Raw genomic sequence first — 16,590 nt, 5'->3', positions numbered from 1 at the left:
AAAATAAAGCTCTCCGCGACAAGATTCCAGTTTGCGTCGATGGTATGGTCAGACTGGATGGTGCACGATTAAAAAACCCATGGACGCTGCTTCCAAAAGGACATCCTCGTTTGCATGTTACTTTACAAATCATTCTTGTCCGTTCCAGAGTTTAAGTTCTTTCTGGAGCTTCAAGATATGATTTTCACGCCCTTTATCTGTTGTTTTCTAGGCAAAGAAAACGAACTTAGAATTAAGGAATAAATCGCGAAAAGAGTTGTGATTACATGCACTGACATGCGTTTCTGCCAAAACATTTCAAACAATTTTAAACAAGTTGAAACTATTTCTCCCAGGCCAGGCATTTTTCCCAAACATACACTCACATCGAAATACTTATGAGGAACAATTATTTGCCGGAAAAAGCACGAGGACTCAACCAACAAGCTAGAGATGAAACCAGGAAACTGATGACGAATTCCACAGTCAATCCCAACCTCGTTCCCAGGATATCTCTTCTCTGCCTACTTAGTCGTTTAGGCAGAGAAGAGAAAAAACCTGGGAACGAGGTGGTTCAATCCCTTGTAACATTGGTTGGACTGAGAGATCCAGTGGTGCTGTGCACAGCGCAATCGCCTACAAGTAGAGGTGAGGCTTTTGTCAGGGCGGAAGTGTATTTGCAGCCCATTCTCTACCTTGAATTAGAGCCCGTTTCAATCAAGTGTGGTAAAACCAAACAAACGTAAGTACTTTGGCCAATCAAAAAAAGCACGGAGACAATTCAGTAAACCAATCAAAACTCGAAGTAATTACACGCAGCCTACACAAAGCGCGGGAAAAATGTGGCACGCGGCGAGGCCCGATTGGTTTTGGTTTCAGTTGTGATGGTTTGAAAAATCGGCGCGAGAACTTTGAACCAATCTCTGAGTGAAGTAATCCAAAACCAAAGCAATTCGCAAATTACTTTCCGACACTCAATTGAAAACCGCTCTAATGGTTAATCGTTAATTCGTATTTGTGAATGGACTATATCATTTACTGTTATCCTGTTAATCTGAAAGCTTGATATGGATTATGGGGAAATGGTAATCTATTTTATTAAGGGACAACCCAAGGGTATGGACGTCGGACTCGAAAACTGGAATGTTGATTAACTCGTCACCTAACCACTTGACCACCACACCAAGAGCTAATTCAAAGATATTTTTGCCCGCGCCAGTTTATGATTATGCAGGAAATGTAGATGCTTAACAAATGTTATCGAAATCCAACAAGAAAACTGGGGGTAATCACGCATTTTTCAAAGATTCATGAAGAATAGTGATGAAGGCTTTAAAATACCAAGCAATGTGGGGTGTTCTTTCTCAAATTGAAGCCTTACATACCTCTCAAAATGCATGGAAATACCCCAATTTTCTTTTGGATACCAAGAGTACTTACTAAGATCTCCTTTTTCCGGATAGGTTTAAACGGCGCAATGTAAAAATATCCCTGTGTTAGAAAGATGTCCCGATAGGAAACCCGAGTATCTCGAGATGCGCAAGGAACGTATGCGCACTAACAATAGTAGACACCGTCATCCTAAACCACGATTCATAATGCTGTATTATCACTCGGCAACAAAAAATATTATTGATGAAAGGGTGAATATATGAAATGAATCATATATATGAAACTGGCGGATATGAAATCAATGTGAAGCTATGATCTTCGCAGGTATGAACGTAATTTTTACAAAAAACACTGCAAAAGGTCGCTTTCCCAAACCAAACAAAAGACAAAGCTCAACATTTTAAATATCGCGGCTTAGGCCTAAATTACAAATCTAGCTTCAGGATCATTACTCTTCAGCAGCGCTCAGGGTTAGTATTTGACGTATGCTGTGTCTTGATCTTCAGTGGTGAAGCGGTTCCTATAGAGTACAAACTCCTTGTTCAAATCCAATCCAAGGATGTAATATTTTGTACTTACTTATTTCTCTTTGCTACCACAAGTCCCGGGGACACAGTGTCCTAAATTAACGCTAGAGTCATTCTAAGCAAGTTACGAATTAACGATAATCGTTAAAGTAGAGAGGAGATCCACGTTGTGTATTTGGCGTCTTAGCAACCGATAAGTTGCTTCTGTCACTGCGGATGATATTTTATACTCTTTTTCTTTACCATCTCAGATTAGAACGAACAACCACACTAAGCGGTGGACAAACATGAGATACAAAGGGAATCCTCTGAAATTACATTTTAAGCATAGTTGCATATAGAGTGGAGCTGCGTATGACAACACCTCTGTCACACAGACAAACTTCAAAGTGAGAACAGGCGACATTCGCGGCTTCAGACGACTTTACAATGACTGTGACGCTTCACGCACTATCTTTTGTCCACACACGTCCAAATGAAGTTTATGGAATAAATTTATCGAAAACTTTTGATTGTGCGCTGTCACCTTTCTGTTTTTCGAAAAAAGGGGGTGTCGTTTGTGCCAGGGTCCATGGGCCAAACGAACAGTGAATCAAAAACAAAAACCAAATAAAAAAAAGGAAACTTGCCGAGGTTTTCATAACTATCATGCACATCATGTATATTAACTATGGTTTTACCTCTCATGTTTTCGTAACGCTTCAACATACATCCTCAGAAGTGACTATTAATAACCGAACATCCATAAATGCCCTTGCACCCAGAGATTTACGTGATTTAGTGCATGTTAAGGAAAATCCGTCTACGGTATGCAATCTAAGGACGGTTTATTGCTTTAAGCATCAGCTGGTACAACATAGCAATTCCAGAATTTACAATACTCAATTGAAAACCGCATTTTCACTCTCAACAATACTCAATATAACAACAAGCTGCTTCACCTGATTTTTCTTTCCAACTTTTCTTTTTCCTGTCGTAAAGATAACATTTTTTTCATTTCCTTACGATTCATCTCCAAGATCCTTTGCAGTTCTTCGTCTCTTTGAACTAATTCCTCTCGCTGTTTCCTCCAATCCTGTCGAGTTGAAACATCATCGACATACTGTTGTGGAGCCAAAACGTTCTCCCGCGGTAAAGACTCTATGTTCATAACGCTCTCAGTACTTGACAAGCTGTTGACACTCGCATCTGAATAAATTCCACTGGTGTCTGAACTCGTGGCAGACGGAGATGGGGGCGAGCTAGATTCCTGAGTACACTGTACTCGCCTTATGCTGGTGCGATCGGATACACATCACGGTTCGTGTCACTGGCTAAATTCGCCGAGCGAGGAAGCTCAAATTCGCAAGGTTCACTGTTGGAAGATCGAGATGACAGGCTTGCATCCTGGTACAACCTGCTTCTTGCTCCAGTTGGTGCAGAAAATTCGGTATTGTTGGAGCGAGAAGGAGACAACAATTCAAAATTGCTGTCAGGGGTGGGGGGACGTACAGTTGTTCTCTTGATTGTCGCCCACTCAATTCTGAATGAGACCCTGCTGGTGACAAATCGTTCCTGTCCTTTATCTCTATCAAGTTGTCTTCCCAATCAGAATGAACTGAAAGCGTTTCCCATTGATGCGACTCCAGCTTCCTCTTTGTAAGTGATGGCTGCTGTCCTGCGGCAAAAGATTAAACAATAACGAACCTCATTTAAGTGTCAAGTCTTCTAGCGCAAGGTTTAAGTGTGAGGGCTGTGATCACGACTACGCGGGGGAAACAGCTAGGGCCTTGAGTAGAAGACGAAAATACAAGTTTAAAAGAAAACAAGTACGATCAAGGAGACTATAACGATCAAGGTCACACGCTCGTCCCTCCGGCAAAAGTGAACTTTGTAAAGTTTTTGTTCTATTCCGAGTTTTTAGCCCTTTTATTTGAGTCTAGTATTTGGTGAAAGCGGCCTAATTATCTACCACATTCGCAGTGTTACAAGTAATTATGTTTAGTGGTAACAACTCAGGTGACTTCTATCAAGTACTATACCGTATACGACCGATAGCTTCCGACGCACTCGTCATGCAATCTTTCCTACTCGCGTGACCGGTCACAAAAATGCTATACGACCGATGGTCCGATCGACGCCTGTGCTGCAACTTTACAAAACTGGCGCCTGGAACAAGAATTTAATGGTGGATATAAATTTGAGTTCATTCCCACACTCTACCTGAAGAAAATTGATTGTTGTTGAACCTCTGGGGATTTAGTGATTTACCATCAACTGGACAAGACATGAAAAGTCTGACCGAGACAGATTACATTGCAATGGGTCTATTTCAGCAAAGCCCATTTTCACCAGCTGAACATTCAAACTTGGACAGAAGAGTGAAGATTCAAACAGCTCTACATGGAGAATACCATTTGTCTCTCGTTTTACAACTGATTGCTTTCATTGCCTGAAAAAAAAAAGACAAGGTCTCTACACAGTTTTCAGATTCACTTTCACATCTCAATGCCCTTAAAATCCTCCCTTGAGGAACTCATAGCTGCGCAGCATCTTGCCAACTTGTCGAGCTCCTGCAGGCAACCGAACGGAAGGGAATATTACATAGTACAAAAGCAACGCGTTTACGTGACAAAGCAAATAGCAGACTGCTGCTTTTCATACTAAAAGTTACAAATATTCATTTATTTTCTTCAAAAGGGCAAGGTATCGAATCCTGAAATCTGATTGGTTCTTCTCGCGGTCCGGATTTCCTATCTCTGCCAACAGGAACTGGAACGCTCTGAAGTTTTTATCCTCGACCTTAAATTTCCGGCATTTTTTGACACCAGATCCGTTTACATACAAAATAAAATTAGTTTCAAAACAGTTTTTTATTTGACAAGAGGCTTGGAAACAGAATTAAAATAAAAATATTTCTCCCTTAAATGTTCAGTTTGTGAGTCGTCTACAGCATTTCCTATAGTTTTTATTTGACAAGAGGCTTGGAAACAGAATTAAAATAAAAATATTTCTCCCTTAAATGTTCAGTTTAGTAAGTCGTTTACGGCATTTGCTATCAAACACGATGCGAGTCAACAATTACAACAAGTGATTTCAGAGAGGGAGAGAGAGAGAGAGAGAGAGAGAGAGAGAAAAAATAAATAAGTTATTTACCAGCTAAGGGTCGCGGGTCCGTATAGTGAAAAAATGTGACCTCGGTCTTACAAAAGCTGCCCGAGGCCGCACCGGTCACAGTTTTTCGCAAAACGGACCTCCCAGCCGGCAAATGACATATATTTATTTTAACATCTCTCTCTTCTGAAAAATCACTTAATATCTTTGGAGAATAGGAAGAGATCTGCTAAAATCAAACTAGTTTCTTTGATTTTGACAAAACTCAATGTCACCCTGACGTTTGCTGTGTGCCGTAAAGGAGATGCTAATTATCTGAAGACAGGACTTGGCGCAACGGTTACAGCACTCGATAGCCAGCCTTGGTTACATAAGTGGCCATCGACATTATCGTCATATCATTGTTGTTGTCACTCTCATCATTATTTGATGAAGTATGTTTCATGGATCACATAATCAATTTAACAAATAGATTTCACGTTGCAGTGCGTCTGTTCAATAGAGAGATTAGAAACGCGAAAGTCAGAAGTGACCACGTGACCATGATTTTCCCGCCATTTTCTACGTTTGCCGGCTGCGTTCTTGCCGTTTGTGAAAGTAGGCATTTTCGTGTTTGCCGTATACGTGGAATTTTCTTCACGTTTTCTTCAACATAAGAAGTTGTTTGCCAAAGAAAAGTGCTCCACAACCATTTTTCGGTATGGCAAAGGAGGGAAAAATTAGGTTTCATGCTTATAGATAGTTTCAAGTCATAGCTGACTCCTTGCTGCAATGAACTCACTTTGACTATATTGACCGACAAAACTGCTTCTTCGAAACTCTCAAAATTTGACGGGTAAGGATTTTCATTTCATATAGCGTCTTTTTCTACAAACAATGTTTAAAAAGACTCCGTGTTTTTGTTTTTGCTTTTTAGTAACTAAATACTCGAGTTGCCGTAAGTCACGCGAAGCTAGAGTCACGCGAACGTGATGCTATATCTCTCTATTAAGCATTGCGTTTACGTGAAATGGAAAACGCGAAACGGTGGGTTGCTGCTTGTCTTAAAAGCGTGAAAATGATGTTATTCTAACTCGTCCCTCTCTTTTGAAAAGTTACTTGATACCTTCTGCTAACACGCAAGAAATGAGCTCATATCAAACGAGTTTCTTCCATTTTTAGCAAAACACGAATTTTATTTCAATCTGACCTTTGCCGTAAACGCGATTCTTCAGTCAATCTCTTTAAAAATAGATTCCATGTTGCCGTGCGTCTGTTCAGTAATAGATCACAGATGACGTCAAATGGGTAACAAAAAAAGTGGCACACGAGGCGATAGCCGAGTGTGTCACTGATGTTCTTACCACATTTTGACGTCTTTTGTGATGTACTACTGAACACAGACGAACGGCAACTCTCATAGGTGAGAACCAATCACAATGCGTGCATTATTGAGCTTATTAAATATCGAGAAAGGTGCAATACTGACCAATTCAATAGCTATAGTGTCATTTCTTTTGGGTTTCCTACACTGCTTCTCTGAGCATAGTTTAGTAATCATTATTAAGTTTTGTCTCCGCGTTTTCGTAGACCAAGTACTGAGGTTCAAACGACGCCGGGTACCTTCCTTAATTACCTGTCTCCTCCTTCTTGCATCGTCTAATAACCGCGTTGCTCCTTCTGAATAAATGTTCATTCCTTGCCTTTTTCGTATTCCTGCAAGCTTGGCATGGTTTGCTTGAGGAGGAATGTTCTTAATAGATGCAGGAAGTTCATACAGAGTCTTTAATGGAGCCATTTCAACATTCCCGTAGTCAATATCCTTAACTTTCACCTGACAAGAGCGTGAGAAAAAAATTGATTAGTTTGGGCATAAATGTGTCTCCGGGTAAAAATGAAGAGATAAGGGATGGCAGGGATGGCGCAGTGGTGAGAGCACCACCCTCCCATCAATGTGGCCTGGGTGCGATTCCCAGACTCGGCGTCATATGTGGGTTGAGTTCTGCTCCGAGAGGTCTTTCTCCTCGGGTATTTTCTTCCCTTCATAAAAACCGATGTTTGACTGATCTGAGTTGAATTATAATGATATGTGCATTAACTGTGGGTCATTAAAGAACCCACACACTGTTCGTGACGAGTAAGAGAAGGTCCCCCGGTGGTGTGGTCTGTCCTTCTTCCACTTACATGCATGGGTTGGGAGGGTGGATGAGATCAAATATGGACTGATAGCGGCTACCAGACGCCTTTACAAGCTGAAGTTCGATCTCACCCCAGACAAAGAATTGTAAACCGCCACGAGACTTTGTGGTGTGTGCGGTATATAAATCCTAAACCATAAACCGTTAATTTGTACGTACATTGTCCCCAATAGCCCATTTCCGAGTTGCTACATGCCTCAGCTTCAAAGCGAGTCCTGGTGCACAACCATTCAAATGGAAACTCATTTCCCTTACAATAGTTGAGCACCAAGACTCGTTTCGAAACCGAGACAAACAGCAACTCGGAAATGGCCCATTAGTGCTCAGTGCTCCAGCGCTAAAAGACTTGACACTTAAATAAAGTTCATCATCATCGTCACCATAAGGTCTGCCTCCATCCACTATCTTTCAAAATATTTCTGCTGAAAAGTTACACGTAGAAAATAAAAAAAGGAAAAGGAAAGTGAACCCTGACTGAGTTATGTGTATTTGAGGTTTGATACGAGAGCTGCAGGCGGCGTATTGTCAAGAGTACTTCACTGAGAGCGACAAACCAGTACTGACCTAACTTTTAATGATCGTTTTCCCTTGCTTGGCTACTTTTCGATTCATGTACACATGGTTCATGCAAAATTTTGGAGAAGAAAATCAACGTTTTTTCAAGCACCAAAGTCCATTTATTCAAGGGCTTGCAGTTGTTTTCCAACAAATCAAGAGAAAATGACACGAAATAAAAATAATTAATCACAATTCTTCTGCACGGAAGAAGGTCGAAGAAACAGCACTTGAACCAAACCAAGACGATAATGTAGCTTTTGATTGAAATTTGATGTGAGATTCAAGCGCACTTTCGTGCCACTCTTATTCTCGTGTTTCACAATACTTTCGAAACAACTGGAGGGGGTTAGGGTAATGCAATATCTAACCCTTAAAGAAGGTACGCTTCCTAGGGTACGTCAAATAAGGGCCAATGAACTATCCTAGAAACAGGAATTTAAACGAATGCTCAATGGCAAACAAACTCATTGACAAATGAATCATACAGAAAACATGCTTATTTATTGCTGGGCTCTCAAACTTTCATACAACCAAAACAATGCTTTGACACTGAAGACTATTTCATTCGAGGAGCTTTCACAAACTTTCAAGGACCATTGTCGAAAATTAAAGGACTTTCCAAGGATTTCCCCCTTTTTGTCAATTTTCAAGGACTTTTCAAGGATATATTATCAATATTTTCAAGGACTTTTCAAGGCCTTTGCGCACCATGTGTATATCAAAAGCTCTTTACTTTATAAACATGTGACGTAAACGGAGACCTCTTGCATTGATTGACTAAGAGCCTTAGCATTTAGTGGGAAAGGAGAGACGGTCTGGTAGTGAAAAGCGCACTGGATTCTCGACGCAAGGGTTGCATGGTGGTTCAACAGAGAGATTAAGCATGACGTTCCAGAAGGAAACTGCTAAAGTCACATCAAAGAAACTGTTTTGGTTTCAGCTTATTTCAGAGATCGAGCAACCTCTAAAAAGAAAGAGACAAGAAAGAAACTAGTTGCTTGGCGAGTAGCGAAAGGACAAGCAAAAAATCAGAGTCCTGGGCAAGGTACGAACCTACGATCTTCGCCGTAACAATGGTCGGAAGCTCTACCCACTAGACCACTAGAACTCCCGGGAAGCTAGGCAGTTTACTTGTAGCTAGCTAGGTGCTGCATGAGAGAGACAAGGCAAGCTGGCAAGCTGTAGTTAGTCGTTTGCCGCCAATATTTGGGGTGTGCTAAATCTCTCTGTCCCCCGTCATAGATCCTTTCCATAAATGGCGCCCAAATTTGAATAACAATACTTGATACATCCTTAGCCTCACATTAATGAGAAAAATCCTTTGTCTTGAAACATAAACACGAGGCTAAGGATGTATCAAGTATTGTTATTCAAATTTGGGCGCCATTTATGCAAAGGGTCTATTGTGTTCGGTCTTCAAACAAGAAAATGTTGTTTGTATTTGGAAAATTAAGAAGACCGGTGTAGACACATGTCAAGGAAAACAAGAGGTGCTCGGTCTAATAGTTCACGCAGTAGCGGCATTATGGAGTGATCTTTAAAGTGAAAGTTAAAGTCTAAAATGCATTTCCCTGCAATAAAAAACAATGACGCCCCTTTACATGTTCTAAAATTCAATGCAACTGTCCAGTGAATGACAACAGTCTTCTGCACTAAAAGTAAAAACACTTGCAAAGGGCAAGAGCCACTATTTTTTGCACTCGCACTCTTCCGTCATTGCCGGAAAATATCAATTCCCTTCCTTAATTTTGGAAGCGCTTGCTGCAGAGTTTCATCTGTGCAGTTTCTTCATTTTAATTCTGGAATAAAGAAATAGTCTTCCAGTGGTTCAGACAGAAAGACAAACACGAAGGGAATACTGTACCTGGTCTATTCCATGTCCAGCATTTCCTGGGATATCAATGATTTCAACGCGAAATTTCTTTGTGTTATGCGCCTTTACCACCACATCTCCTTTTCTTGGGTATATCTGGTTACAGAAAATATGAAACCCACTGTTTATAACAAAAAAAAAGAAAAGCAATTTCGTGGTTTAGCTACATCACAAACGGTCTTAAAAAAGTTTCTTGGATAGCACCATATCTTGTGGCACTTACCCCGATAATTTTGCCCCATATGCGATAAACCTGTAACCGCAATGTGCCCTCGTGTCAATTATTAATTTAATGTTACCGGTTTTGCCCTCACCGCGAATTCTGTGAAAACTTAGAAAGTTAATGAAATAAACCTTTAAAAGCCCTCAGGAAGAGTCCAAGGAGATTAAACCCAACCAATCTCAAACATATGCTATTTTGGAGCACTGCATCATGACCTCACCTTTCCTCCTTCAGCCTTTGCGTCTACCGCATCTCCCAAAATGCTTCTAATTGTGGCAAGGAGTTGTCTTGCTTTGCCCCGAGCCATGAAAAACGATAGATTATCAGGTGAGACAACCTTGAAGAAGAAGAAGAAGAAGAAGAAGAAGAAGAAGAGTAATAAGAAGAAATATATATATATGTTTTCCTGACACAACTGCCTTTTACTGTCTTATCTTTACTCGCTTACACGCGATCCCAAATTAATTTTTGAAACATTAAAGTGTTCTTCCTTTTTTTTCGTACCCTTGTCTTACGAAACAATGTCTTGCGGTGGAAAATCTTGAAAACAAAGATTTTACAGTCCTCTAGCTTATAAATTACATGTACCACAATAGCCTCATTAATTTGCTGGTAACCAGCAACGTCCTTCATGAACATAAGCCTAAGAATCCTTTAAGATCCTTGAACACTTCAACCAAAGATCTTTTGAAACGAAGCTGGGGATCCTTAGATGCATGTACCTTAGCAATGATTTCAGAGGCCAGTAATCTTCAAAAAGGTGTTTGAAAATCATTCAAAGACAGCCGCTACCACTCTCTTCTCTTCCCTCTAACACAATAACTATTGTAGTAAATGGTTTGAACCCAGGAGTTACATGTACATACATGTACCTTGATGACATTTGATCGTCTGCGTGAAAGTTGTCTAGAGATCTCTAGAAGGACTGTCAACAGGACTACTTTCACGTAGACGATCAAATTCTATTGAGTAGACGTGCCACAAGTCGACCTCACGATAACCCCAGAAGTGATTTTTCGTACGCGAAGTGAATGTACTGATGACTGTGTCAACCAATGACTTACATTTGACAACATGACATCTATGACCTCCTTTTTCTCAAATAACTGGTTCGGCAGTGTCTGTTGATGTTGAAAAACTTCCTTTGGTAATTCTCTACCTGGATCAAATTTGGCATTCTGTGGAGTCTGTTGATCCAATTTAGTTTTCTCACCCTGAAAAGGGCTTTGTGTAGACTGTGGCTGGGTACCATCCAATACGTTGCGAGTGACATCTAAAGGACTGTTGGTTGGCTGTTCCATGTAGGATGTAGTTGAATGGGTTTCATGAGCAGTCTGAGTTTTCATAAATGGATGCGGTGGAATATGTCTTTCCGCTGACTTGGAGCGCAGTGACTGTGGTTGAATGGATGTTTGGAAAGCTGGACTTTGGATCGTCTCTTGAGTGCCTGTTGTTGTCTGATGAACATATCTTGTCTTGGCCATTTGTTGATTAATGCTTGAATCATCAAGAACCAACTCAACTTCAATAATGTGTGGCTAAGAAAGAGGACACAAAGTTAGGTAATAACAAGACCTACTGCTACATGAACATGTGGACTTGGGCCGAACTCAAGACCTCGGGCACAGTTTTTACGGACCTCCGGGCCGGTGAATAACATGTACATGTATGTAGGGGTGTCTTGGAGCATGCCCTTTAAAAAGGACACTGCAAAACGCCACACTTCAAAATGAGCCAAATTGATGATCACTTTTAGATGACTTCACGTTGTCATTGCCAGAATGAATTATTTTTAATCTTAGGCTTGAAAAGAATACGTCTTAGATTTTTTAAATTTAGCGAAAAAAGTATCCGACTCCTCTTAGTGAAACAGCCAACACTTTTAGACGGCTGCCAGTCTTACCGAAACCACTGAGAGTGCATATAAGAACTCACTTAGAAGTGTTCATACGTTCCCGATCAGAGTGGAATTAAAACCAAGGAAAACACGTGATGAACGTCTAACTTATGGATTGTATAGAAACCCTTCTCATTTCCTGCTGTTGTGATTTCTCAGATTTTCCCCCTTAGTCTAAGGGCTGAGGCCCCCCCAGCCCCCCGGCTCCGCGGTCCCAGTTAGCTACTGGCCCTTTAGTTGAAAGGCCTGATAACTTTGTATACAGTGGATATGTCACTCTCCAGAATAATTATTGTTGTGTGTGTGTGTGTGTGCAAGTTTATTGAACATACAATAATACTATTACAAATATTTACAAGTACATGTACATTTTATAAGTATCTAAAATGAATTATTTAATTCCTTTTTACGAGTGACTAAAACAGTTACGGGTAGTATATTTACTACATGCACACCTTCTGTAGTTCCAATGTCGTACAATACTAGTACTATAAACTGAAACTGACATTAAACAGACATACACATAAACGAGAAAGAGAAAAACAAAAACAACAATAACAACAACAGCAACTGTCAACAATAACAAGGGATGGTAAAAAAAAAAAAACAGGACTAAGACACAAAAGACACACAAAAAAACAAAACAACAACAACAGCAGAAACATTCAAAACAGCAAGAAAGAACAAGAGAGTACGAAAACGGTAATTGAAGGCTTATACGAGGAACTGATTGCTGTATCCTTATCAGTGTTAAAAGAGCTTCTCAATTACCTTCAACTGTACTCTCCAAAATAGAAATACCCCATCTTGGCCAAAGCTTTTCATACATGCCTTTACCAGAAGCTCATGACTTTGAAGCGTCTAACTCTGGTTCAGAGCTGGGGTTTTTTGAGTTTAAAATTTTCCCTATTTGGATGTAACGTAGCTCGTGCATTTTACCGTGCGTGCAGCTTTGATCTGATTAATTTTATTTCTGTCCATATTTGGGTATAAATTTGGTGTCCTAAAATCCTCAGCTTTGTTCCAAGGAAAAGAGTTGCAAGTTACACACTTCAAGGTCATCTGCTTCTGCCTTTACATGGACGTGCATCGAGTGTGCATCTTCATGGTCATGTGAGTAAATACTGAAATCTTTGTGAAAATTGAAACAGTTCCAGTTATTAAATTTTATCAACCTGATAAAGTCATCTGGCCTTTGAACAACTTGAGGCTGAACAATAAATTTGACAACTGATGGAGGAGGAGAGGGGAAGCCATCTCAGTACCAATGCTTGCGAGGAGGTAAAGGAAGGGGGAGGGGGGGGGGGATTTTCTTTCCTTAGCTACTAAACTCAAACCGTACCCAAGTTTTCCTGATCACCTTCAGTTATTAACCAAAACTCTTTTCCTGTTTTCATGCTTACAAGAATCATTTGAATGACACAAACGTACTCACAGTGTACTTGTAGTGTTCTGTGCGGGTTACATTTTTTACACAGTTGTACATAGGATCCTCACACTTACCAGTGTCTCTTACAGACACCTGAAAAATTCAGGTGGCTTCGACAAATTCAAACCCATGACCTCTGCGATGCCAGTGCAATGCAGGTGCAAATACATGTAATCTACCAATTGAGCTATGAACCCACTCAGTTGGGAGCAGGTCAATTTGTTTGGGCTCGTGTATTCCATGTGCAGAAGTCGATGAATGAAAGAAATGTGTATATTTGGAAAGCAGACTCACACATGAGCTCAATGAATTGAGTTGCTCCCAACTAAGTGGCTTTATACTGTACATGTAGTTCAGTTGGTAGAGAATTGCACTGGCATCAAAGAAGTCTTGGGTTCAATTCCCCTTGAAGCCAACTGAATTTCTCTGGTGTCTATAAAATAATTTGCTTAAATTGTCCAGATAAGTGAGAAGATCATGTCTCCCATTCAGTAATAATAAATTCTTGTTGTGACCATACCTTATTGGGGTCTGAGGATTTAACCTTCCTTGCCCAACAAACTTTATTGCAAATTAAATCACGGAGGTATTTGGATCCTTCAGTTTGAAAATCCAATGCCAGATTCGCTGCATTCTTAAGACCTGTAAAATCACATAATTATACAGTTACTGCAGAATTGAAGAAAATGTTACTTTTTTTTTTCTATAAAAAGGATGCTCCTTCCCTCATCTCTGTATCCTTGATTATCTGGATATTTTCTTAACATTTGAATAAGTCAGCTACATTAATTTATTTTCTGTATATTGTTCACAGAATTGACATCACAGTCAAGCTGCATGACAACAGATATGGCCAAAGGAATTCAGCTTTCATTGTCTGTGGCAAATGGAAGGCACTCCGTCAAGCACTTGGGCCCACAAAAATGGCCCACAATTCCTCAGACAATCCCTAGATCATCAACCGTAAGAAAATTCAAAGAAAATTATCAGAACTAAGGACCTAAGTACTTTAATCCAGTCTCATTGTGGACCTAACTGTCATCTCTGCAATTTTTCATTCTCATGCACTTTCAATATTGTAATTTTTTTCACTTGAATAACTTTGCAAGTGTCCCCAATTACATGTAGTGGGAATGCTAAATCACTTTGACCTTGAAATAAAGGTTATCCATTCACTCATAAAATAATTATTAGTCCTGTGACAGAAAGAAGTCAACTCACCTGCCAACTTGAAAGGCAATGCTTGTGGAGCAAGGTCCCAAAAGTTTGGAGCTATTTCCACAAAATTATCCCAAGAAATCCATTCAAAGTTGCCATAATCTACAAAAAACACTTTTGCTTCTCTCTTTTCTCGTACACTAGCTTCCAAACACCAGCACCTGTGTTGAATGAGGAAAGAATAGGCATTGACTTTTGGAGCAAGGGAAAAGGCACCTGGTTATTTACACGCTGATCAAACTATGCACACTGAAAAAGTCATTAATCTGATGGCAAGGGTGTAGCAGCTGAAATCATCGGTGTCACGTTGAAGTCCTCAGAGCTTACAAGTTTTTACATCCCACACTGTTATTATTATGAAACTGATAATGATAATAATAACAATACCAGGGATTTACAGTACATGTATTTTGCATACATGTCATAAATGACAATATATGTACATTTATTATATACTAGACAGGAGTGTTCTACAGAAAAATACACCAGTCATAAAATTCATTGGAAACTGCATCTGGGACCCAAGTGGCGAATTGTCCATATTCTCACTTGTGAGGATATTGATGACATCATTTCCCGCCTAAATTGCATGGTTATTTGTGCAAACAGTGAGTGAAAAATGGCAAGCAATAAATTCGTGAAGTTCTCTGAAGCTGATGTAAAACCCTTCTCTGAGAGACAAGAAAATGTTTTCAAGAAGAATAAAACTTCACACAACTTAAAATTGTTCAAGGCATTCCTTGCAAGTGAAGAAGAAATGCAAAAATTGAAGAATTTCCCACCGCTGAGCTGATAAAGTTTGTGCTCGGTGTTGGAAAGAAAAAAAGGAAAATTATATGTTAACTCAAAGGTATGAACTCAGATGGAAGCACACAAAAAGAGATACAGTTCAGTACAAAAATTACACGCTGAAACACAGACAGTGGGAGGAATTTTATTGCAAGTGAAGAAGAAATGCGAAAATTGAAACCTTGCACATATATGGAAATTGTCCCTTGTTTTGATAGGTGTCAATTGACCATGACATGGGGGGTGTCCAAATTATATCAAAGATGTACACTGTAAACTATAAGCTGGAGTTTGGCTGCCTTTATGAGCTCTAAACTTGAGCCCGGGATATGGTCATGTGATACTGGTCACATTGGCATTCACGGAGGGGTGGACGCAAGTATGGTCGCATAGTAACCAATAGCAAATTATCTCGCACAGATGGGTTACTATTATATTTTCTTACCCATGGTGCTCCGTGCACGCCTTCTAGAGGTCACTTAAGCTAAACAAGTAATTGTGCCACTCATCTAGGATTGTGACAGACAGCATTGAATTCACTTTGTTGGTTACCCTTTTTAACAATCTATAAAGTGTTTCACTACATATTATTGGCAGCAGTAAAAAATGGAAGCCACTGGTTGAAAATTGAACTTCCGATTTTCAATTATTAATTCTAATTTTTATTGTGGCAACCTGAACCATTCAAATAGAGTTCAGCTGGTGCTTCACGGAGTCCCCAAGTCATTTCTGTTTTGGCCAATCCTTAATTGTGACCCTCCTTGGGAAAACCAGGCTTAATGAAAATTGCGTTGAGCTGTGTTTCAGAGCAACGCATTTGGAAACCTTGAAATGCATTCAAAAACATTCTCAATGCATTCTGAAACGTTTGCAATGTTCCCCAACGGAAATAGAAAACGTTCCATACCATTGAAATAATTATCATAATTTTCAAAACAATAATTATTATAAACATTTATAAGCATCATTAATTTTTGCTGCATTAGGATACATCGGATTCCACAAAAAACACTCCAACAGTGTCAATGACTGATTGTCACGAGTATAATTCAGCTGTGTCCTTCTACAACTTAGTAGAATTACAATGTAGTAGAGTGCTTTTTTAAAAATTAACCCTTTGGCGTCCAAACAAGCCTAAACCGGCCAGACTAATAGTATTCTACTCTGTCTAACGCCAGACGATTTTACTCGTCAATGGGGAACCCCCGGGAGTCAAATACAAATGGCACTTTCAGAAATACGTATAATTATTTCATATCTTGTCAGGGATGTCATACGTGTGAGCTTAAGTATACTATTATAATTTAGGTTTTTACCCTGTTCTGAGTTAAAAACAGCAAATTTAGCACGACAGTGCCTCTTTAAGTCCTAAAGAGCGTGGTTGGAGCTAACCTCCATTAAAGAAATTTAGTTTCTCTGAGTCTGGGCTGCCACT

The 16,590-nt window shown here is 39.8% G+C and overlaps 2 protein-coding genes across 2 annotated transcripts in view; both read right to left on the bottom strand.

Moving 5' to 3' along the window:
• Positions 1 to 3,048, bottom strand: part of LOC138037369 (uncharacterized) — a 27,695-nt gene extending 24,647 nt beyond the window's left edge. The window contains exon 1 of the mRNA XM_068883307.1: positions 2,840 to 3,048. Coding sequence (XP_068739408.1) covers positions 2,840 to 3,048 — 209 coding nt within the window. The remainder of the gene's footprint in view (positions 1 to 2,839) is intronic.
• A 1,327-nt stretch (positions 3,049 to 4,375) lies between these two features.
• Positions 4,376 to 16,590, bottom strand: part of LOC138037368 (uncharacterized) — a 37,070-nt gene continuing 24,855 nt past the window's right edge. The window contains exons 9-15 of the mRNA XM_068883306.1: positions 14,370 to 14,527; positions 13,669 to 13,790; positions 10,887 to 11,360; positions 10,043 to 10,159; positions 9,591 to 9,695; positions 6,607 to 6,804; positions 4,376 to 4,450 (exon numbers count right to left, since the gene is read on the bottom strand). Coding sequence (XP_068739407.1) covers positions 4,376 to 4,450; positions 6,607 to 6,804; positions 9,591 to 9,695; positions 10,043 to 10,159; positions 10,887 to 11,360; positions 13,669 to 13,790; positions 14,370 to 14,527 — 1,249 coding nt within the window. The remainder of the gene's footprint in view (positions 4,451 to 6,606; positions 6,805 to 9,590; positions 9,696 to 10,042; positions 10,160 to 10,886; positions 11,361 to 13,668; positions 13,791 to 14,369; positions 14,528 to 16,590) is intronic.

Source organism: Montipora capricornis, chromosome 2 (genome assembly GCF_036669925.1).
Source record: "Montipora capricornis isolate CH-2021 chromosome 2, ASM3666992v2, whole genome shotgun sequence".
Taxonomy (NCBI): domain Eukaryota; kingdom Metazoa; phylum Cnidaria; class Anthozoa; order Scleractinia; family Acroporidae; genus Montipora; species Montipora capricornis.
The sequence above is the reverse complement of the archived record's forward strand: the minus strand, read 5'-3'. Positions and strand labels throughout refer to the sequence as shown.